Source organism: Nomia melanderi, chromosome 6 (genome assembly GCF_051020985.1).
Source record: "Nomia melanderi isolate GNS246 chromosome 6, iyNomMela1, whole genome shotgun sequence".
Classification (NCBI taxonomy): Eukaryota; Metazoa; Arthropoda; class Insecta; order Hymenoptera; family Halictidae; genus Nomia; species Nomia melanderi.
The window spans coordinates 16,467,113-16,490,929 of NC_135004.1; the positions used below are offsets into that span (position 1 = coordinate 16,467,113).

General features: G+C 40.0%; 1 protein-coding gene across 12 annotated transcripts in view; it reads left to right on the forward strand.

Moving 5' to 3' along the window:
- Nucleotides 1-23,817, forward strand: part of gish (casein kinase I gish) — a 138,134-nt gene that overhangs the window by 97,212 nt on the left and 17,105 nt on the right. For 7 of the 12 annotated variants that reach the window (XM_076368438.1, XM_076368439.1, XM_076368437.1 and 4 more), the window contains 6 exons: nt 9,015-9,055; nt 10,189-10,258; nt 11,509-11,657; nt 14,261-14,495; nt 20,605-20,924; nt 21,918-21,992. In XM_076368438.1, coding sequence (XP_076224553.1) covers nt 9,015-9,055; nt 10,189-10,258; nt 11,509-11,657; nt 14,261-14,495; nt 20,605-20,924; nt 21,918-21,992 — 890 coding nt within the window. The remainder of the gene's footprint in view (nt 1-9,014; nt 9,056-10,188; nt 10,259-11,508; nt 11,658-14,260; nt 14,496-20,604; nt 20,925-21,917; nt 21,993-23,817) is intronic. The other 5 variants (XM_076368442.1, XM_076368445.1, XM_076368444.1 and 2 more) reach the window with 1 other exon arrangement.

Here is a 23,817-nt window from a genome sequence, read left to right on the forward strand (position 1 = left end):
TCGGAATATTCGCTTCCGTTTGAAATCTCGAGCGCGATCGAATCTCGTTACAGGGTTGCACCGTTTCTAAACAATCGAGGCGATTTATTTCGTATACACAATTAGTCGTCGAACGAGGATCCGCGCAGACGGTCGCCTCCGACAAACAGCTCGGAGCAATTGCACGAGTTTATTAGTATTCAGACAGCTCCGCTGGAACCTAAACAATCATCGAGAGATTCCTCGGATTCGCAGTCTCTCCGTTGACCCAGGTGAAATCTTCGGCGCTCCGTTGAATCGCTGCAATCCCGGTCCTCTTCCTCGACGAGAAACACTAATTACCGGCGGCGTCAAAGAAGAGTTATCCGCGAATTACAGCGGAGCCGACGCGCGACGCTTGAAAAACGGAGTACCATTTAAGCGGCGTATCGGGTCTGAGTAATTGAGTCGCATCTGTCGCGCTTTATTAAATTCATTCGTCCCGCGTTGAATATAATTAAACTTCTACTTTGTCCTTGCCCCGTCTCCGTCGACGTTGACACCGGAATAATCGAACGGGACGAGCTCCGGTAATGCAACCCGTCGGCAGTTTTTCCTTCTGCGTTCCATTCATCCAGCGGGGAATTACTTCCGACGGACAATACGCGCGGATTCGCTCGCGCGGTTACGCAACGCCTCGGACACCCTTGACTTTACGCTTCGTCTCGCGGGCAAGGCTGCGCGGTGATTAGAACCGCGAGATATTAGCGGCTGCGAATAGATCACCTGAAATATACGTAATTTAGGGTGAACTAAATCTGAGTTAAGACAGATTATTAAGAGAAAACTTATTCTCGTTCTGAATAGTTCAGCCTCGGAGCAGATGAGGTTATAAATAGATTCACAGACTATCAGGGTGAGCTCATATTTTTCTGTAACAGTATCTGTCGCACATTGCATTTTTTAATTGACATCTCACGATTCCGTGTTGTCGATAGTCGGCGAGTTTAGTTTAGATCTCGAAGTTAAGTGAAACTCGGTTGGTACCTGTTTCGTGGTATTCTCTTTAAAATTGTCGGCTAATTTAATATTGTCGCCATTCGATTTGATTCATGGTAATGATAAAATTTCGAATTCAATATTAAATTTTTCTATAATGCATCAACAGGTGGAACGTCGAAATAAAATAGTCCTTTACTTAATTTAAGCAAGGTACTTCTTTGTGTTAGTTGTGGAACATATCATTGATATTTCGTCAGAAAATAATGAATATTTCTTGAGAAAAATATTCTCGAGTGCAAAGAGTTAATCCTTCAGTTCCCGATGACCCGCGTCCGTCGCGACGCAGGAATCCGTGGAATCAGCCACGGTTCTACCGGCGGGCACGCATTACGCTCGACTCTCTCGGCACGTGAGATCCGGCACTGATTCATCGCGGTCGCGCGCGCGCTCGTCGATTACATTCCCGCTTAATGCGTTCGCGATCCCCGCGGCCGCGATTCCAATTGTCGCCCTTAACGCTGAACGCGCCGTGAATGAATCCTTATTCCTTATGCTTTAATAACCAAGACACATAGCATTGAAACTAATTATCTACGATTCGGTACCACCAACGTGTTAATCAGTTTTTCAATCGTCTCCCTCCCTTTGTCCGTTCCCACTGCGAAAAATACTTCATCCAACCCGTTTACTTTACAATCAATCATTTCACGGTAGAAACGTATTCGCAAAGTGCCGGGACGTTTAGCGTTAAATCGATAGAAGACTCGGTCCGTCTGTAGCAAAGATTCACCGGAGAGATCCAACGGATCGCCCGATACCCCGACAAAAGGCTCTCCCGCGGAAGTTCGAATTTTATTGTCCGCGAAGTTCGCAAAGGTCGCGGGAAGGAAGGAGTCAAGGCGCAGCGGTTTTTCCGGCCGGAGTATCTGGCGCCGCCTGAAAACCGAACGCGACCGTAACTCGCGGTCACTTTCTCCCGCTTTCGATTCGAGCTTCCAGACGATCGACGGCCGGGGCTCGCGACGATTGCGAAACGACCCTATCCGTCCAGTTTGTTTTTCGCTGCTGGAACTTGCTTCGGATTCGCGGCCGCTCGGTCGACTGGCAATTAGCATGCGCCTTGCGACTCGATGATTGTAAATTAACTCTTTGCGGACGAATGTCGGCGTTCTGGATGAAATTGTTGTATTCGGAAAACCGAGATGATTGAATTAGTCGAACAAGAGAGCATGTAGTTTCATTCTTTTCCTGTTAATTGAGCAGTTGGTGTGTCGTTTAGCTTGATCTGCTGAGGTTTCGTATATTTCAAATCTTCGTCCGCATATATATTTGTATATATAGAAGCTCAAATATCATATTGTAATTTAATGTACTTTAAATAGATAATCGTTACTGATCAAATTTAATATTTCACTTAACTCCATCGGCTTCTGAGCGACTCGTATATTAATGAAGTTGGCAAATTGGGATTCGATTGCAATAATAATGAGCTATCACTATATACTATATCATAATTATGATTATTATAGTTTTATCATGGTCTAATTACTGAATAATAACATTATAAATATTCTTAACCAGTGAATAGCAATGAATAATCACTATATAACATCAACGTGAAATGAATTTCTCGTTCGATTGCAATAATAATAAGCTATTACTATATACCATATCATAATTATGATTATTACATTTTTATCAATGAGTAATAATGGATAATCACTATATACAATCAACGTGGAATGAATTTTCCTCTATCTGTCATGTCATCCATATCTTATCACTGAAAAAAAGACTTACAATCTTTTATTACAGAATTCCTTCATTTCGTTCGATTTTTAAAGGGTCGAAGTAAAGTCTCTGCTGCTAACGAGATCACTCGTCATTCCGAGCTTCCGTTTTAGTTCGATTCGCGCGTTAATCCCTTGACTGGGAGCGCAGGGACGCGTGAAATGCAAACTACCCCGAATCGTCCCGATTGAAATCGAACACGGCGCATAGATTGCTTATACGTAGTTAATTGGACAATTAATTGAACCCGGGATATTATTCCTAGATCGTTTTACGACCGACATCCACGGATCTCTCTCTTTAAACCGATTTATCCGCGATCACGGGACAGCCTGCGACAGTTAGACGCACGCGTTGCGTACGGGATCGATCGTCATCGAAGACAGCGTTTAATTACCGATCTCCGATTAAGCGTCTCCGCGGTACGACGGAGGATTCCAGCGAATCCCGTTCGCGCAAGGAATTACTCGAAACTTCATTGGTACTAAGCTGGACTCTTTGACGATCGAGACCCTTGGACGATTCGAGCTTCCGGTGCTTACTGTCGATGACATTGTCGAATCGTGAGGTTGACACATTGCGTACCGGTGACGAGGAATCTCGTTTTTATATAGACGCTTAGCTATGCAACTTGGCTGATTACCACAGCATTGAAAAAATATGAAATTTAATTCGAATCGATTATCTATTTAAAATATACTAACAATATATCTGAGTTTTTCTGTGTATAGCGATATAAGTTGACCTCAGTGAAAAATGCTACAATTCAGTTTTCTGAAAATTAGCTGGTATGCAATGTGTTAACATTCCTGTTAAGATAATTACTTAACACTAAAACTACCATGCCTGATGTCTTTTTGCAATTATTAGAAAGGTGACAAATGTTTCTCTGAGGAATTATTAAAGAAATTCATTTAGCACTACGCAAATTGAATTGTAAATCAAAGTCTGAACAGATGCACTTTTGGAGTTTCTATGGCGAAATTTTCAAAAGTCAATTGAAGTGCTCTCAAACGAATAGATACAATCCTGGTATCTTCAATTTCAAGGTTGACCATTTTGCTAATTCATCCCCTTATCTCTCACCACTTTACAGTAGCTTCTTCGCGTAAATCATTATCAGCTAAGACATTTGATCCATTCACCATAATCGCGAGATAACGAGAATTTAGCAACGAGACAATCGCGAGATTACCTAATCCAGATCGAAGCCAGAGTTTCGCACGGATTAATCGGAAACGTGTTACATAAATTGTGGAGGAATTAATGAATGATGAAATCTACATCGCGATTTCGAAAAATGAATGTAACAATACTACGATGACAACTTAGAGCTTGCAACGAATAATTCAACCGAAGGGAAACTTCGACGAGCAACGAGGCGTTGCACTTGATCGTTCCTAGGCGGAACGGCCACTGCGAGGCGATCCAATTCCACTAAGGAGACGGCTGACAATGGAAAATATGTCAGCGGGAAGCGGCGAGATCCGCGGGAATTACTACGGCACCGAATACCGTAGAAAAATTGATTCGTCCTCGAAAATAGGCCGACTCCCGCAGCTGGGACGGTGAATTCCGCGAGGTGTTCCGAGAGCGTGGCGTTTCCTACCAGCTGACGAACAGTCTCCGCTGACTCGTCCCTGGAACCACCCAATTTCTCCAGCTATCGATCTGTCGATTATTTTATTTCAATATTCCACATATCGATCCATCGTGCAAAGTTCAATATTACGTAAAAGACTTTGTAATTTTGCACATCAAATCTTTCAGTCATTTGATTTGACTCATGATAACGATAAAATTTAGAATTCAATATTACATTTTTCTATAATGCATCAACAGATGGAACATCGAAAATAATTCTGTTACTTAATCATAATAATAATCATACAAAGTTCAATATCATATAAAAGACTTTGTAATTTTGCACATCAAATCTTTCAGTCATTTGATTTGACTCATGATAATGATAAAATTTAGAATTCAATATTACATTTTTCTATAATGCATCAACAGATGGAACATCGAAAATAATTCTGTTACTTAATCATAATAATAATCATACGAAGTTCAATATTATATAAAAGACTGTAATTTTGCAATATTAATCCAAGGTTCCACCAAAAATCTCCTAATTCCTTCATCGCAATCGTTAAAACCAATCATTCTCCAGTTCCCAATTTCCCGTAACACGATCGAGACACTGACTCGCCGTATCAGCAGCACGCTTCGCCATGGATTTCCTTTCTAATCGATTTATCGGCCAAAGGTATAAATAACCTGCGGATGTTTATGCGTGTATAGCACACGCGAAGGTGAAAAATACGATCTAAATAAAAATTTCAATCGTGCCCTGCGAGTGCTGGATTCGCGGCCGGAGAATATCAATTAGGGGAAATAAATTTCCGGTATGCGCCTCGAGGTTCCCGCGAATCGGTGTACGAGAATTCGAATTTGCATGAATAGCCTCGAGTCATAAATAATTCGCGTTCTTTCATATAATATATAGTCAACGGTAACGAGGACTTCTAAAGTGAAACTAATTGCGATAGTCTTGTGAACATTTTTCGCGATGTTCAACGCGTGTATACGTGATATCGCTAAAATTATATATATATTATATATTATATTATATATATAACATCGTTAAAAATATTCGATCTTGAACGTGTAAATGTGTGATATCGTTAAATATATTCACAAGACTATAGCAATTAGTTTCACTTTGGAAGTCCTCGTTACTGTTAGACTATGATTATCCGTTCAACGATGACGAGCAACGAAAAAACTTGTTTGCAATTGCTGGAAGCATTAACTGCTCCGATAAGAACGCCGGGGAAAGGGGGGAGGGAAAAAGGAAACGAAACGAAACGAAACGCGTTACGCGCGAAGTTACACGACGATCTCGTGAACTTACGCGACGCAATTATGCAACTGGCGAGTTTCACCCGGCCGTACGGAACAACGAGGAGCACTTTCGTTTTCGGAGGCTCGTCCGTGATAATCAGCCTTCCCGCGGGTTGACCTTTCGCCCAGTGATATCGCGTCGGAGATGAAAATCTTCATTCGAATATTGCAATTCGAAGCATTACACGGTGATAATGGATAATAAATATAATCAGCTGTAAATTGTATTACAACAAAAAACGTCACACCCGCAATTCAGCTATTGTTTAACCTTTGCACTCGAGAGACTCTTAGTCGCCATTTGATTTGATATAACAAAATCACAAAGTGTTGTATACAATGTTAAGTTCTGACTTGTGAGACTAATTAAACTAATTTAACAAGAATCACTGTTGTTAATTAATAATGTTTCTTAATTAATAATGTTCAAATATTTCTAAAGAAGCCTCCGAGTGCAATGGATCAGCCATTCAACGAAAGACTCATTTCCATCCGCTCTGAAATCCGGCGAATCGAAGCGCGAGGCCGCGTGTTCGACTAAAAATCCGCGGTTCGGTTATCGGTAATCGTTAGCGGCGTATCTATTTCTGCCCGGCGCTCTTCGTGTCGCCGGTGATTGCGAAATCGGCGTAGCTGGGATTTATTAATAAGCGAAAAATCCGCGGGAGCCGGCCCCGCCGCGTGGGCGTCGGGTAGCCGGCGACCAAAACACCGCAGCGACCGCACGTGTTAGCCCGCAAATCCGGCGAATCGAATATCTCGAGCGGGACGCAATCAACGGGGGATGCTCCGTCTTGATGTGCGGGGGTGTGGCGATCCGCTAAACCCCGTGTCACACACACGCACGTGGATATAAAAGAGTGTTTGACCTTCAAAGGTCACCGTTGAAACGGTACCAACGGGTTTTACTGTAACTTGACTCTGAAGGGTGGCGCGAGAAATTCAAGTAATATAAAAATACAAAGTAGAACGGCTATTTTCAACCCTTCGCTTTGTGATAGACTGTAGTCTTTAACCCTTAGCACTCCAGATGATTTTGTGATTTATCAGCAACTGCGAATTTTTATGGTATCTTCAGTGAAAATGAGAAAGATTTAACATCCCTTCGATCTTTTGTTTTCCTTATCAGTAGAAAATTTGGATGTGTGGAAAATCGAATTATTTCCGGGTAGTTTCTTTGATTTCATAAAATATTTTATATAACTGGTGCAATATTGGAGCCAGAGTTCAAAGTTGACGTTGACTGCCACGAGAAACATCAGTGTTTTGTGTATCACGTGTTCTTCCTATAGCAAAGATACAAAGCATTTAATTCTTTGATATGAAAATTCTTATATTACCCTATTATCTAGTTGTTAACGTTACAGAAAATTTGTACTCGAGATCAATTATCTTCCAAGTAATTATTTTCTTGTAATTTGAAAGCTTCGGTCACCGGTGACCTCCAACTAAATCGGATGCAGTTGATTCAATTAAACGTTGATTATTTGAAATATTTGTGCATTATGAATAATACATAATACAGTGACATTCAGCTAGCTGAACATGTAATAATAATAATAATAATCAATCATCCAAGCGATTTGATATTACATTTCTCTGGTTTTATGCTTTTTCTCTATGAAATCGCGTGTTGAACGTGTTAAAGGTTAGCGTGATTAACTGTTTTTTTCTGTTACGAAGTGGAACATTGAAATATTACTGTAAGTGTTTAGTTTCTTGCGTAGATCGTGCACCGTGAATACGGATTTCCCTGTTTGCGCCGGTGAATAGCCGATGACGAAGATGTGTTAATTAATTCGGTTGAATGTAGGTCGGCGTAGAGTTGAAATTGATTTATTCGAGTACTAATTTTCGCATGCTCGAAGGTAAACGGCGAACGAGAAACTAATTCGCGGCCCGATTCATGCAATTTTGCAATTGCGGTGGTCGATTTGTGTGACGGCGCATTGATTCGCTTGATTCGGGGGGCGGCGAGAGCGGCTCGGATTGCCGCTGAACGAACGGTAACTGCGCGCGGCGTCGGGCTGAGATCTTGACAGAAATCGCGCGGTAAATGGGAGCTTTTATCAGCGATGTTTCTTTACAAATCTTTTCAGCATCACCTGATACAGTTTCACCGCGTCCTCGGTATTCGCGCGCCTGTATACTCACTTTCTGTTTCATCTTTCAACGTTCGACAACTCGACGATGAAAGCACGATAAATGGCACCTTTTATCGATCACGTTGCTTCACAAATACTTTCACTCTGGTCTTGTCATAATCTACTAAATTTTCTGTACTATTTACTCGTACATTCAGTTTATTTCTCGCGAAACAGTTCTTATTAACCCTTTGCGGACGAAGACTCTTTGAAATGTACCAAACCTTCGACACATGAAGCTGAATTCTATATCAATTGCTTAATTAATAGAAAAAAATTATGCGCTGATCTCTTGCTGTTCAAATAATTAGATCATTTGTCCATGACTTAGTCTTCCGAATCTGAACATTTCATCTCGCCGAATTGCCAACATTCGGCTGTAAAGAATTAACCCTTTGCATTAGAGGTGACTCTTAATTGCCATATGATTCGATACAACAAAACTAGTTGAATATCTAATATTTCAAATTAACACTAGACTACCGAGCATTTGATACGATTGAAATGCAATCGCTATGAATATTGTAGTAATAGATTATTTTCGGTTTCTTCAGACATTCGTTAGAATATTCATGTGAAACTATTTTCAAGATCATTTCGAATACTCAATGCTTTCAATATATCAATAATTGCGAAAACAATCGAAATCAGTCACTTTGACTCATACAGTAGTTCTAGTAAAGTTTGCATCGCTACGTGAAATATTTAAATGAAACACTGTTGCCTAATCTATGAATTATCCTTAAATCAGTTTCAAACATCACCTATATCTCGTCAGAAAATATTTCCATTGAGGAACTTTCGAGTGCAAAGGGTTAAGCACTTGGAAACCTCACCCATTATCACTGAAATTTACCAAATGTTCAATTTCCACGTCCCTCTATTGTCTTTCTATCTCATTACGAGTTGATATCGACGGTAACGACGGTAATCGTTCGAATTTCACGGACTATTCACGAACGTTTAGTCTAATGAGACACGCGGATAGCAGCGAACCGCCGGGACACACCCAGCTGATATCCGCGATTGCGTAAAACAGTTTGTCGACGAGTATAATTAAATATTTGCGGCGCGGCGTTGTCGGTGCCGCGGTAAAAGTATTAATAAGCTTGTTGGCGCGCGCGACACGCGTATCATGTGTAATTGGTGTACGCGCGCGCGCGTTCGACGACGACCGTGTACTGACCCTTCCCGTTTCCATTCTGTTCGCAGGGAAGAACCTCTACACTAACGAGCATGTAGCAATTAAAATGGTAAGTCGAAGCTCATTTTTCACGCGAACCTATCGATCGTTCCTTCGTTAAGCTAAAATTAACCCTGCGCGCTCCGAGCGGACCCCGTGGCCATTTTTCTTTGGCCTCTATTTCAGGTTCGCCTCCGCGATCCTCTTTTCTTCGCGACGAGACCTTTCTTAATTGCGCGACTTTGATTCCGACGCGTTTTCGAGAGGATGCTGCATCTTTATAGACACGCTTCTCGCCGAGTAATATTTCGAAATATTTAGTTGTCGCTAATTAATGGTTCTGGAGATAAGAGTCACGAAGATATTTACCGTTTCTTTGCGAAAATATTGTACTTTGTTTGGTGGTATTTTATTGGTATTTTATTGATATTTTATTAAACTGTTATTGATTTTTTATTGATATTTTATTAAACTGTTATTGATTTTTTATTGATATTTTATTAAACTATTATTGATTTTTTATTGATATTTTATTAATATTTCACTGATATTTTATTGGTATTTTATTGATATTTTATTGATATTTTATTGATATTTTATTGATATTTTATTTTTGTTTTCCTCTTGACAATTTGCGTTTGTCTTTATGATACTTATATCGATATTTTATTTTTGTTATCTTTCGATATTCCTCTTGACAACTTGCGTTTGTCTTCATGATATTTATATTGATGATTTATTTTTACTTTTACAATATTTTTACTAATAATTTATTTTCGCTCCTTCGACACCTTTATTGGTACTTTATTTTTGCCCTTTCTTGTCCCGACGGTGAATAACGCAGAGAAAGAGGTCAGTTTCGCGGGTGCAAACGAAAATACTGCGCCGCAGCGCGGAGGGTTGAATTAAAATTAATGCGAAATGGAATTTGATTGTCGAGCCTTGCGCGCCGTTCAGAGGCGGCTTAATCTGGGACAGAGTGTTAATTTTCAATCTTTTCACTTTCGCGCCAAGAAATTTATGGAAATACACCGCGCGAATGGTTTATGTATGCGTTCCTATGTAAATTGGAAGTAATGCATTTTCATCGTCCGGTTTAAACGGCAATTGCCCGTTCCAATGGCACGCAAGAATTATACTTTTCATTGTTTAGAGATTACAAGGTATTAGAGTTCTAAACCGATCCTCCTTTCGTTGCTGCAGGAACCAATGAGGTCGAAGGCGCCACAGCTGCACTTAGAATATAGGTTTTACAAATTATTAGGTTCACACGGTGAGTACATATTTTCCAAAAATTATTACTACCATCGTTCACTTCTAAACTCTAAACGAAAGTAACATCTGACGATTACAAAAATGTATCCAACTACGTTGCCAATGCTTAACTGCAGTCGAATAACAGAACTAAGTGACATTTTTATAAAAACTGTCAAATTATAGAAATGATTGAAACAAAATATAAAATGACGCAACACTACGTCATCGGTATTGTAAAGAAATCGAAGATTACGTAGAACCAATCGAATTACTACAGTTCATTCAATTGAAAGACGATTATTTGACATTTCTATATTATCAACAATGCTACCGAATGCGGTGACATTGGCCAAGATCAGCGTGCAATGATAACGCAATTCAATCGAATGATTCAATGTTATATTTGTTCCATTTTCTGCATTTCGCTCTATGAAATCGACGTTCGACGCGTTAACCTCTTGCGCTGGAAAGACGTTTCGAGACGCTTCTGTTTCGAAATGGCCAACGACTTTTACACATTGATAATCTTGTTGCATTACGCACATTAGATTGTTTCGAAATGTATCACTCTATAAATGATTAACAAACGAAATTAACCCTCTGTAGGCCCATGCAACTTCGAAGTCACATATCAATATATTGGAATCTTGTCGATTTATTTCATCCTGCACTCAAAGTGGCGAATAAAATTAAGTAATCGATTAACACACTATCGGCGGGTAACATCATGAGCTTGACTCACGAAAATTAGTTTTTTTTCTCTTAAAAATTAATAAACTAAACACTGGTCAGGCTCTACGAAAAACAACCAAAAACATTCCTGCCCAAAAATTAGTGACAGTGAAAAAAAACATTGGTAAGCATTTTACTAACACTTCGCGTACGTTCTGCATAAATGGTATTAATACCGATAGTGTGTTAACTTCAACTTTTATACGCTTAACCGTGAGAGTTTAACGTCATTATAACTCGAAAGTTACAGAATATATTCGTTCGATGAAATTACTTAAAGCATCGAATACATTGTTAATTTGTATTCATACGTGGATATTCATTAATTTTCTACTACATAGATTTTGTTATAATCATGAAGAAAAATTCGGCTCATAGAGGGTTAATGCGCGCATCTGCGTAAAATCGGTGGAAAGAAAATTCGCGCGATACTTCGTCGAATCTCCAAATTGATATCCAGCGGAAGTGGTTAAGAAGCTTCGCGTGAAAGGTTCCGTGTTTTCGCTGGTATGTTATTTGATGAAATGCTCTCAGAGGGTATTCCGGAAGTATATTACTTCGGCCCGTGCGGGAAGTACAACGCCCTAGTGATGGAGCTGCTCGGCCCGAGCCTGGAGGACCTGTTCGACCTCTGCGGGAGGAGGTTTACCCTGAAGACCGTTCTGAACATCGCCACACAACTGGTAAGTGCCATTAATCCATTAGAATCGCTACCAATAATTAATAGAATGCTGCAACAATTTCCAAACCACATATATAATACTTGGCCGGACTTTGCCTCGACAAGAGACTCTAAACTCAGAATGTTCAGTGCAGCTTAGACTTATGTAATATTTCAATTTCATAGTCTGCGTTGATAATTTATTTCAAAAATACATTTATGTACATTAAGAACACTTACAGAAAATTTGTATTCTTTATTGTACAATATAATAATTCCTTAGATGGAATAAGCTCAGTTAAATGTTCAGTTACCTGATAACGATGCAATTTAAGAAATGTCGTCGTAGAATAAATAGTAATTAAAAATTAATATAGTATTATATTATAGTATTATATTATTATATTATATTATTATGTTGTAGTATTATATTATAGTATAATATTATATTATTATATTATAGTATCATATTATATTAGTATATTATAGTATCATATTATATTAGTATATTATAGTATTATATTATATTATTATATTATATCATCGAATTACATATTACTAGTAACTTTTACTTTTCATTAAAGAACTTCTTTCTCTAAACAATATTTTTTCAATTTTAACTAGCCTGGCCATAATACACATGCTTCAATTTCCATCTACAACACTCGTCAACTACACTGATCGTTAATCACCGTTCCCGAATCGCCAAAGACTTCTCTACACGCTTCGCGCGTAAATCAATAACGCAAAAATCGCGATCCCGTCCGCGAGGGATAAAAAAAAAACCGGTCCGCGGTTCGCGTGGAAATTTCAGCGCGTGACTGCGGACACTTTCAGGCCACGCAGCGGGTGTCGAAAGACTATAATCGGCTTTAGTTAACGCGCCGGTTTCACCGTGCGCGGGCGTTCCGCGTCGCCAGGGGAAACCGTGTCGACTGCGCCCGGTATATACACGAGTGTCGGTTACTTTGATCACAAAGGAATCGGCCCCGATACCGAACCGTCGTCGAAATTGATAGTTAACCGATCGCGCGCGCGCAACCGACAGGGATTCTTGATTCGTGCCCGCGGACGCGGCAGCTAATCTCTTCGGAATTCCGATCTAAAACGGAATCGAATTCGCGGTAATCTCTCCGCGGCGAACGGAAGGAAGAATTAGCGGCTGTACATAATGAAGCGTCCCCGTAATTCCGCGCTCCGACCGGTTCAACCGTCCGCGTTCGTCATTTAAACGCGTCGAATGCCTCGAGTCCCACGCTCCGCGTATCAACGCGCCGCGAGTAGAATTTCATGGTGAATACTCTATAATCGATGGAAACAGATCGATCGAACACTGGATAGATCTGTCGAGATGTTCGATGGATGAGGAGAGATACTCGATGACCTTTGGGTTTGTTTTAACGATTGATATCTTAAATATCTTGATATCTTAAAAGCATTGAGTATTCGGAATGATTTTGAAAATAGCTTTGTCTTGAATACTTTAATGAATGTCTGAAGAAACCGAGAATAATCTATTACTACAATATTCATAGCGATTGCATTTCAGTCGTATCGAATCCTCGGTAGTTCTAAAATTCTTCGATCTTCCACACGTCCAAATTTTCTATCGAGAAGGAAAATAGGTCGAAGGAATATTAAAGCATTTATCATTTTCACTAGAGATAATATAAAAATTAGTTGCTGATAGATTACAAAACCACCTGGTTTCGATTGTTTTCGCAATGATTGATATCTTAAAAGCATTGAATATTCGAAATGATTTTGAAAATAGTTTCATTTGAATACTCTAATGAATGTCTGAAGAAACCGAGAATAATCTATTACTACAATATTCATAGCGATTGCTTTTCAATCGTATCGAATGCTCGATAGTTCTAGTGTTAATGAATCAAAGGAACTACCCTAAAATTAATCGATCTTCCACAGATCCAAATTTTCTACCGAGAAGGAAAATAGATCGAAGGAATGTTATAGCATTTGTCACTTTCACTAGAGATAGTATAAAAATTAGTTGCTGATAGATTACGAAACCAACTGGAGTGCTAAGGGTTAACCCTTTGCGCTCGAGGGGTGACACAGTCGCCACTCGATTTGATACAGCAAAACTATGAAGTAGAATATTTAGTATTCGAAATTAAACTTTGCATTACTATGTGAGATATTCAACTAAAATAGCTTTGTTGCTTAATTCATCTGTGAATTATCGTTAAATTAGTTTCAAACAATATCACCTATATCTCGTCGAAAAATGTTGAATGTTTCCAGCGACTTTCGAGTGCAAAGGGTTAATATAACGGTACTAGTGATGAGTTTAGCTTAGATTTATAATAAAGATGTTACCGTACATCTTCCAGATTACAATTTTCAATAGTTGTTATTACCAATGTTTCATTCGATTCTGGGTAAACAATCGTTTGACGCTATCGATAAGCCAAAGGGAAACACATCAATCTCTCCACGCGTTGAATATTTACAAGAACGAGATAGCTTTCCTTGCATTTATAGGATTCAGTTGAAATGAAATATAGAATTCGGTCAATAATATCAAAGATTAATTCGCCCCGCATGATACCGCCGACTCTACACGCAATTTAACCTGGACCATTAAACCTATTTGCGCAGCTCCATAGGATAGAGTACGTTCACAGTCGGCACCTGATCTACCGGGACGTCAAACCGGAGAACTTCCTGATCGGACGGTGCACAACAAAACGGGAGAAGATCGTTCACATCATTGACTTCGGACTGGCCAAAGAGTACATAGACCTGGAGACGAACAAACACATACCCTATCGGGAACACAAAAGCCTGACGGGGACGGCGCGCTACATGAGCATCAACACACACCTCGGAAAAGGTAATTGTCATTCGAGATCATAGATACATCGTGATCTTCGCTGTCTTTAACCCTTTGCTCTCCAAATTTCTTTCTTTCTTGATAACTGTATTTTTGGAATGTGTGATTTCAAATGTATTTTTCAAAATAACCCTTTTTATTACATCGAGATCTTCGCAGTATTTAACCCTTTGCTCTCTAAATTTCTGTTCTTTCTAAATTCTTTGCTCTCTGAATTTCTTTCGCATTTCTTTCTTGATAACTATTATTGGAATGCTTGATTTCAAATGTATTTTGAAAAATATTTAGATTGTATAGAGCAGTGCAAACAATTCTTTTTATTACATCGAGATCTTCGCAGTCTTTAACCCTTTTCTCTCAGAATTCCTTTCGCATTTTTTTCTTAATAACTATATTATTGGAATGCTTGACTTTAAATGCATTTTGAACAATAGTTTGCATAGAACAGTGTAATCAATCCTTTTTACTAATAATATTGAAAATAACAGTAATATAATGTATTTGAAAAATACCTTGACAAAGAAGCACACCTGTGAATAAAACTGTCGAGTCATAAAACCCTCGACATAGGAGCGCAAAGGGTTAACCCACAAAAATACATCGCTGATCTCAATTTAACCTTTGATAATAAGTATCATACATGTAACGTCAACGATCGATGACAAAGAAAGAAAAAATTCTGAAGATTGTTGAAATTCTTAACTAATACGTAAATGAATTTTCAACTAAATGGCACCTCATTCCATCCCTCAAACAAATTGAAAAAGCAACGCATCTGACGTGTACACACACGTTACCAGCGTCCGCGTGTTAAGTACTTTTGCTTTCGTCTCGTTTTAAACACTGTCCTATCGACCTGTCTCCGCGAGCCCCGAGCGTTGCGCCTAAAGGGCTTGGTGCATAAAGCGGCCCTACGTGACACAGGGTTTTCTAGGTCACGAAAATGACGCATGCACGTGAGCCGTTCCAAAGGTAGTGAATAAACAGTGGATCCGCATTGATGGTGAACGTCGAATGGAGTTTCATAGACGAAACAAGCGTGTCAATTCCTTCGGAGACTAATGTATATTGCATTTCCAAATTTAACTAATTGAAATTCTTCCTTAACGAGAACGTTTTTCGAGGTAGCAAACGTTTGCTTAACCCTTTGCCCTACAATATGTTAAACTCGTGAAGGTTTCAAATAGAAAAGATTTCAAATGACCTTTGATTATATTCAATTAATAATTCAAATTGTACCTTACAACTCACGTTAACATAGAATAACACTGGAATTTTCTATTTTCAATAAATCATCGATAACACTTGGATCGATCACAGTTCAGAAAAAAGTCACAGGACAAGAGGTTAATTCTTTCCATGGTTCAGTCTTCAAGAAAATGAATTTCCACGTTAGAATAAATAATACGGGAATATTACTTGGGAATAATTCCTTCAGGGATCGATTCGGATGTCTCGTATTCCTCGGATACGAGTGGCAGGAGTATCCATCCTCTAAGATGTTTCCCCAGACGATTATAGCCGAGCGTCCAGCCCTCGTCACGCTGCATTAGCTCCTAAACGAGATTTTACCTTACATTTTCCACGTATCGACACGTTCGAGAATAGTGCACTCGAGAGCCCACGAAACGATGGAGATGTTTCTCTCATTCGTCGAACCATCCGGTGCTCATTTTCTCGGTTGCAGCGAAGTGTCGGCCGCCCTGTCACAGCGCATCGGCTGCGAGTTTCGAGCTTCAAAGGGAATCGCGATGGACCCTCCTCGGCTCCTTTTGCTCCTCATTAGCGATAATTAAGAATTATTTAACAAGACACCACTTTCGTACGGCTGAAAACGCTGGAAAGCCAGCGGAGCTAATAAATGTCCCGGAGGTCTACATCTCTTCGAACAACTTGTTCCAAAGGCCCCGGCGAATATCTCTATCCCCACAAGGAAGAAATCTCCGCGTTAGAACTTTGAAAGTGCCGTACATTTCCTTCCTCTATCGACGTATCTAAATTATATTCAGAGTTCTAATTAAAGCCTGTAGGATTGTGAATAAAACTGCCGGTACAGGTTAGTTTCCTTATCAAATTATTCGACGAGAGAATTATCACACTGGTATCAATGTTAAAGCTATGTTCACTTTGACATGGAACTGATAAATATTCATTATTAACCCTTTACTCCGAAGTTTTTCACTAGAAATATTTCAACATTTTCTGATGACATGAAATCGATATTTTGTGAAACTCGACGAGAAATTCACTGAATCGACGGACAAAGCTATTTTACGTCAATATTTCTCAGATTGATGCATTGTATGAAGTATTATATTAAATATCAAACTTTATAGCTTCACTGTAGGAAATCAAGTGGTGACCGAGAGTGCAAAGGGTTAAATGCATCCTTGATATCAGTTTAACCTTTAACACGTGCACTGCAGGTAACATTTAATTTTTATTTCTCGAGAAGGTTCAAAAATGTCTCAGAAAGCGTTGAAGATTTCTAGCGAAGAACTTTGAACAAAGGGTCAACCCTTTGCACTCGAGAGGTGACTGTCAGTCACTGATTTGACGCAGTAAAGTTGGAAAATTTAATATTTAATATTGAACTACGTATAATGCCGTTGCGCGAATTAAATAAAGAAGCTTTGTTTCTCAATTTACCTGTGATTTCTCTTCGAGTTAGTTTCATAAACTGTTGTCCTTATCCCATTAGGAAATCTTGAAATATTTTTAGTGAATTCCAAGTGCAAAAGGTTAAAAATTTCAGTCTACGATGGGTTCAATTAATTCGATAACAACGTGTAGCGATAATGTGACTATTCAGTAAACTCATTTAAAAAAAACCATCGTCTTCGTCTAGTTATAAAACATTAAATTGCTAACGAAATACTTCCGAGTGCAAAGGGTTAATAAATAAAAAGTGTTTCAACCCTTTCAATGCCGGACGACACATCGTCGTTCCCGTCGCACTGCGGGAGAACTCTCCCAAAATAAATTCATAAAACGTAAATTTCATTGCAAGAATTCCTTCTGAATTATGTAAATATTTTTAGTTTGGTTTCCACGAGCTTTCCCAAACCGTAGTAAATTCGTCCGGTTACCTTCGCCCGGCATTAGAAGGGTTAAATAACATCATTTCGCCAGCGAATATTGCAATTCTATAAATGTTGCCGGCCGATCGACGCTAGAGAAAGTTGCCAGCAGCGCGCGCTCGTCGCCGTGCCTGTCGGCTGCAATTCGCTGACCGGCTAGTGTTTCTCCTCCGGTAATTCAATCGGCGGTGAATTATTGCGCCGGCAGGACGCATAAAACCGGGAAGCACGGTCGGGGTCTATTAGCGCCGTCGTCCCCGACGCCGCCGGTTGATCAAGGGCGGAAAAATTCCACGCGTCCTGCGCGAAAATGCGCCGGTGGCCCACGTGTCTCTCCGTTTCCCGCGGAATGCTTAACGGTTCCTTTCGTTCGGCGTCGCGTGTGAATTACGGTGGTTACCGGGCCGCGCGGCTTCGCGTGGGTTCCTGGTTTCGCCGACGTTGGAACAATGAGTGTTTCCCTGATGGATCTCGGGAGATTCCTCGAAACGAAGTGATTGTTGTAGGAAGCGGAGGACGGAGGACGGTGGAGATTAACCCTTAACACTGGAACTACCGTACCAGAAGGAATGACTGGTTTCGATTTTCTTATTTCGCAATTATTGATGTTTTCAAACCATTATTCGAAATGATCTTGAAAATGAATAGTTTCATTTCAGTACTATGAGTGCCTGAAGGAACTGAAAATCTTGAAAATAAATAGTTTCACTCGAATATTATAACGAATGTCTGAAGAAACTGGAAACACTATTGCCGCCATTTTTGTAAAGATTACGTACCAGTATTAAATACTCGGTAGTTCTAGTGTTGAATCACATTTTGAAACCGTTTAGTGTTAATTTTAAAGTACATAGGAAATTTGTTTTATCTACTAAACCGGTTTAACGAGCTACAATAACGAGAAATCTCGTTTTTATGTAAAGACACTTAGCTATGCAACTTCGCTAATTACCACAGCATTGGAAAAAATGTAAAATTTGATTCGAATTGATTATCTATTTGAAATATATTACATAACAATATGATGTCTGAGTTTTCCTATGTATAGTGATATAAGTTCACCTCTAACATAAAAATGATATAAGTTCATTTCTAACTTACGGAAGAGAATAAGCAATTCGAGTTTGTAAATTTTACTTTGGATTTGTTATACATATCTAAAATGTTACGTGAACGTAGGATTAGCAATTAAATGATAGACTAAAAATCCTGCACTATCACGGCGGTCAATGCGTTAACACGTTAAGTGCCATGTCAGTCATGCAAGGTAATTGATGTCGAATCAAAATGTTTAATAACGTAACTAAGTTGATAGTAATGCAAAGATTGCAACGCTAAATAGTGAATAATTGTCGTTACTTTTCTTTGCTGAAAAGAATGACTGTATAGAAAAATGGTCAAGATTTTGGTGATTTCGTTGATATTTTTCTAATACACTGTATTGATTTTATTAATGAAATATTAAGTTACTGTAGTAACTTTAATGAACGTTATCCTGCGAGTCACAGATGTTCGTTAATTTCATTGTGAAGCTATAGTAACTATGTAAAATAGAGGTCGTCTGGTTCTAATGACCTTGCAGTGTTGCGAAGGTCAGTGACCTTGAGTAATCTGAGTGTACGGTGTAACAGTTAGGTTACTGGAAGTCAGTGAGACGTGCCCTATTGTATACAATTACCGTAATAGCTTTATCAAGCAGAATACTATCCTTTTATGTTAACCATAAACATATAGGCAGTAATAAATAAATTTCTTAAATACCCTATATAAAATTGACACGTTTGTAATCGTGCAATCGATTAGTCTAAAGGACCACTCTACTCTTCTACGATTAATAATTGTAAAAATAATTGGTTCACCTTCCGTTGTCTTTATTCACGATAGCAACGGTTTCCCAGATGCAAAAATATGCGTGTGTATTGTTCAGTTGGTAAACATCTCGAAGCATCCTGCTCGAGGCCCGAAGTAGAACGATGTCTGAAATACGAGAGCCAATCGCAGCGAGGTATTACCAGACTGCACCGCTAGCCCGAGCAATGCCATCGCGGACGTCTATGCTAACTACTCATCAAAACAATTAGAGCGTCACGTTAATGTATACATATTCCCGCGGAACAGGAATTAACTGTCGGAGATAATCTAATCGATCTTCTTTCCGGCACAGAAACCGTTCGTATCAGCTGCTCATCTTACAGCGGTAATAATTACATAATTTAACGAACGCTTAGGAAGGTCCGTCGACGATGGTAATTACCCGGAGTGACTAGAAATGAATGAAACTGAGCTCAACGTTACTCAACGACCTATTGAGACATCTATCAAAGACACTTCAACTCGACGCAACATACCATTCGCAAATCAACTGCTCTTCATTGAACTCTGCGTTCGAAAGTTTCTTGTAAAAAAGCATTCGATACTTTCTAAGGAAATAGACGACGTTAACCTATCCATCGACCACGTGAATTGATCTATTCTACATCGATACTTCATATCGACGCATTTTACAAAGTTTAATGCTATCGAACTTCATATTCTCACTGTCAAACTAAACGCAGAGCCAACTTATCAAGAATGTTGCGATTGAATTTTACGAATTATTAATAGAGTTTTATTCGCTTGATAATTGCGATTATCAACGATTCATCGGAAACAATCCTTGATAACGGAATAACCTGTAATTCGCATTCAAACGGATCATAATTATTTGCACAACGTTCTTTATACAGTTCTATTTACAATTATTTACAAATGTTGCACAATGTAGTCTTTGTTTACTCTGACCAACTCCTTAGCGACCAGTTTATTTCAACCGCCTTCGGATCCTAAGGGTTGGTTCACCCGCTTGTTGAAGGGACGTTTACAGAGGGTTAAATACATATATTTATTCCTAGTTCTCGATCACTCGAGATCCACTCTTTCACTGTCTATAATAGTAACCACTATAATATTCACGTTCGTTGCGCCTGACGCGATATTGCAGGGTTAACCGCGCGATGACTAACACGAATGATTCTTTTCCCGGTAACCAGAGCAGAGCAGAAGAGACGACCTGGAGGCGTTGGGTCACATGTTCATGTACTTCCTGCGCGGCAGCCTGCCGTGGCAGGGGCTGAAAGCCGACACGCTGAAGGAGCGGTACCAGAAGATCGGCGAGACGAAGCGGAACACGCCGATCGAAGTGCTTTGCGACGGCCACCCGGAAGAGATGGCGACGTACCTGCGGTACGTCCGCAGACTGGACTTCTTCGAGACACCGGACTACGAGTACCTGAGGAACCTGTTCCAGGGCCTCTACGAGAAGCGCGGCTTCGTGAACGACGGCGAGTTCGATTGGACTGGCAAGACGATGGTACGTGATTGATCCGTTCACCCTGTTATCCGCCCTCTGAATATAGATCACTTTTTATTTTCCACCTACCAACACTATAACCACCACCACCATCACCACCACAACCATCACCAAGCCCTGGCAATTGCATGCAAGAACGGAAGAAAGAATGGTCGTGGTGCTCGTTTTATTGGCCCCGGGGGACCGAATCGCAAGAGTCGATATCGAGGGCGGAACGGGGGATGTTTCGGAGTTGTGTCGATGGATTTTCGGTTCGATATGTACCATTCGTGTCGAGAGTCTTGTCGGGAAATTAAACGATCTTGATGACGAACGATTGTCTTTCAATAGCAGCGTCGCTTGGATTGCGCTGATGCTGAGGCTGATGTTCAGGTCGATTTTTCAGAATTCTGTTCGAGTTCGGGACTGTTTTTGATCTTGAGGAATAGATCAGGGTTTTTAACGCGTTCCTGAATTTTCCGTTCTGATCGAAAATGAATTCTCATTGAAAAACGAAGAATTCAAAATTTATTGTGTCAAAGATAGGTGTTTTAATGTTATGTATACTGCGGTTAATTTTAATCGTAAAAATGTGGGTCGTATACGCCCCATACGGAACGTGTTAATGGCTTCGTTGATTTTATATAGAGATCTCGGAATGTTTGAGGAGATTGCGATCAATATAAAGAGTTTGAGCGATGGCTAGAGTTGATGATAGCTAGATTAGGGTATTGCTAATGCAATGAACTATAGAACTGGTGTCGTTCATTGAATTGATCAGTGAAAATCGACTGGCAACCATCAGCATCAGTAACAGCGCAGTCCCCAAACAGTACCGCGTTCATTCCGTCGTTTTCTTTCGATGATTACCGATGAAACTCCGAGGTATCGTCTCTTCGGGGTAAGTAAGCCGCCCTGAGTGTTCCCACCGACGTGTTCACCCGCCGTGGCCCCTGGTAAAACCGTATTTCACTGATTTTTAACGTTTGCATGCTGCCCCCAATCTATCTCTAGCCATCCAACTTCGAGCAACTAAAACGCCTGCGGAACGCGCCTCCCTCTCACGTGGAGAAAACGAAATCCGACAAGGTGGGTGACGTTGAACGGGCCATCGCGTTCGTTGCCTTCCGGCAAATCGAATTTCCATCAGCCGATAGTCAATCGGACGATCGGATCCCAACGCGCAAGATTGCCGCGTCGAACCGTACACCCGCTAGAAGAGCCGACCTTAATTAATGCATTCATGTCCAACCTGCGGTGATTAATATTGGGACAAGACTATACAGCTCCAACCGTTCGGGAACGAGTGCCGTTTCAATGGAATTCAATATTTTAATCACTCGAACAATTTCGTATTTCGCGCGACGATTATACATTGAATATTCTCAATGTTTCATTGCTACAACCGATTAATCAAACGTTCGAATTATTCAACGGATCACCGCTATCTTCTCTAGCATTCGACGCTAGAGTTACCGACTAGCCGAACCGATTATTTACAGTTTTATTGTGCAAATTATAAGATTATTGAAAATGATTAACTTACCATAGTTTACCTGTTACTGTATTAATTTATTAAATTACTTCGAGAAACATTTTCATCTTTCAATAATTGTAACGAGAACTCAAAATTGATTTTGACCTGTCAGGTAGTTCCAACGTTAACAATTCGATATAATTTATTTAGGCGTTTCAATATATCAAAACCATTAGCATAAGTCTTCCAGACGCTGCTTAATGATTAACTTACCATAGTTTACCTGTTACTGTATCAATCTATTAAATTCTCCGAGAAACATTTTCATCTTTCAATAATTGTAACGAGAACTTAAAATTGATTTTGACCTGTCAGGTAGTTCCAACGTTAACAATTCGATATAATTTATTTAGGCGTTTCAATATATCAAAACCATTAGCATAAGTCTTCCAGACGCTGCTTAATGATTAACTTACCATAGTTTACCTGTTACTGTATCAATCTATTAAATTCTCCGAGAAACATTTTCATCTTTCAATAATTGTAACGAGAACTTAAAATTGATTTTGACCTGTCAGGTAGTTCCAACGTTAACAGTTCGATATAATTTATTAAAGCTTCTCAACACTTCAAAACCATTAGCATAAGTCTTCCAGACACATTACATGTACAGCTACTGCGAATTTGCCCGAGAAAAGCGGAAAATCGCGGGAACTCTTGCGAACGCTCGTTACGCGCGATCGAGGGCAATGTTTTCTTTTTTTCAACATGGCCAGTACAAGCTAAAAGGTTGGACATCCATGCCGTAAAGTACACGGAAGGTTACTGGGAGCTTGCCGACCTTTATTGCACCCAGCGCAGCGATCTTGGCGTCTCTATCGAAGAGATACACGCCGCTGCTTCTTCCTCTCCTCTTCTGTTCACACATTCGCAGCCAGTGACGTAATATCTGTAGCTATAAGACACATAAAGGAACGGTGTAAGTTACATTTCCAAGAAATTCGAGCCCCGGTGTTTATGGAGACGGAGGATGGGCGCCGCGACGTAGAAGAAAGAGAATGTATTCGGGAAACACTTTCCCGTCGAACTAAGAATACATTCGCTTCACTCGTGAACATCTCGATTACTGTCACATCGGAAGATCATTCGGTAGCGAATTGCTAATAATCAGTAAACCTCTGACGGTTTGAAGAAGAAATTTCGGTAGCGAATTGCTGATAATCAGAGAACCTCTGACGGTTGCGTTGAAGAAATAGCGAAACGGTGTTGCGTCACTTGGGAATTAGTTTACTTGTTCGTAGCTGGTTGTTGGCTTAGCATTGCTTTTCACGTCGCCTCCATGTTAGTTAGCAATGGAACGATCCAATGGACATTTCGTAGCTTGGCCTCGACCCCTTGCCTCGTGTCTTTGCCCCCGAACTCGCGAAAGTCGCTTCG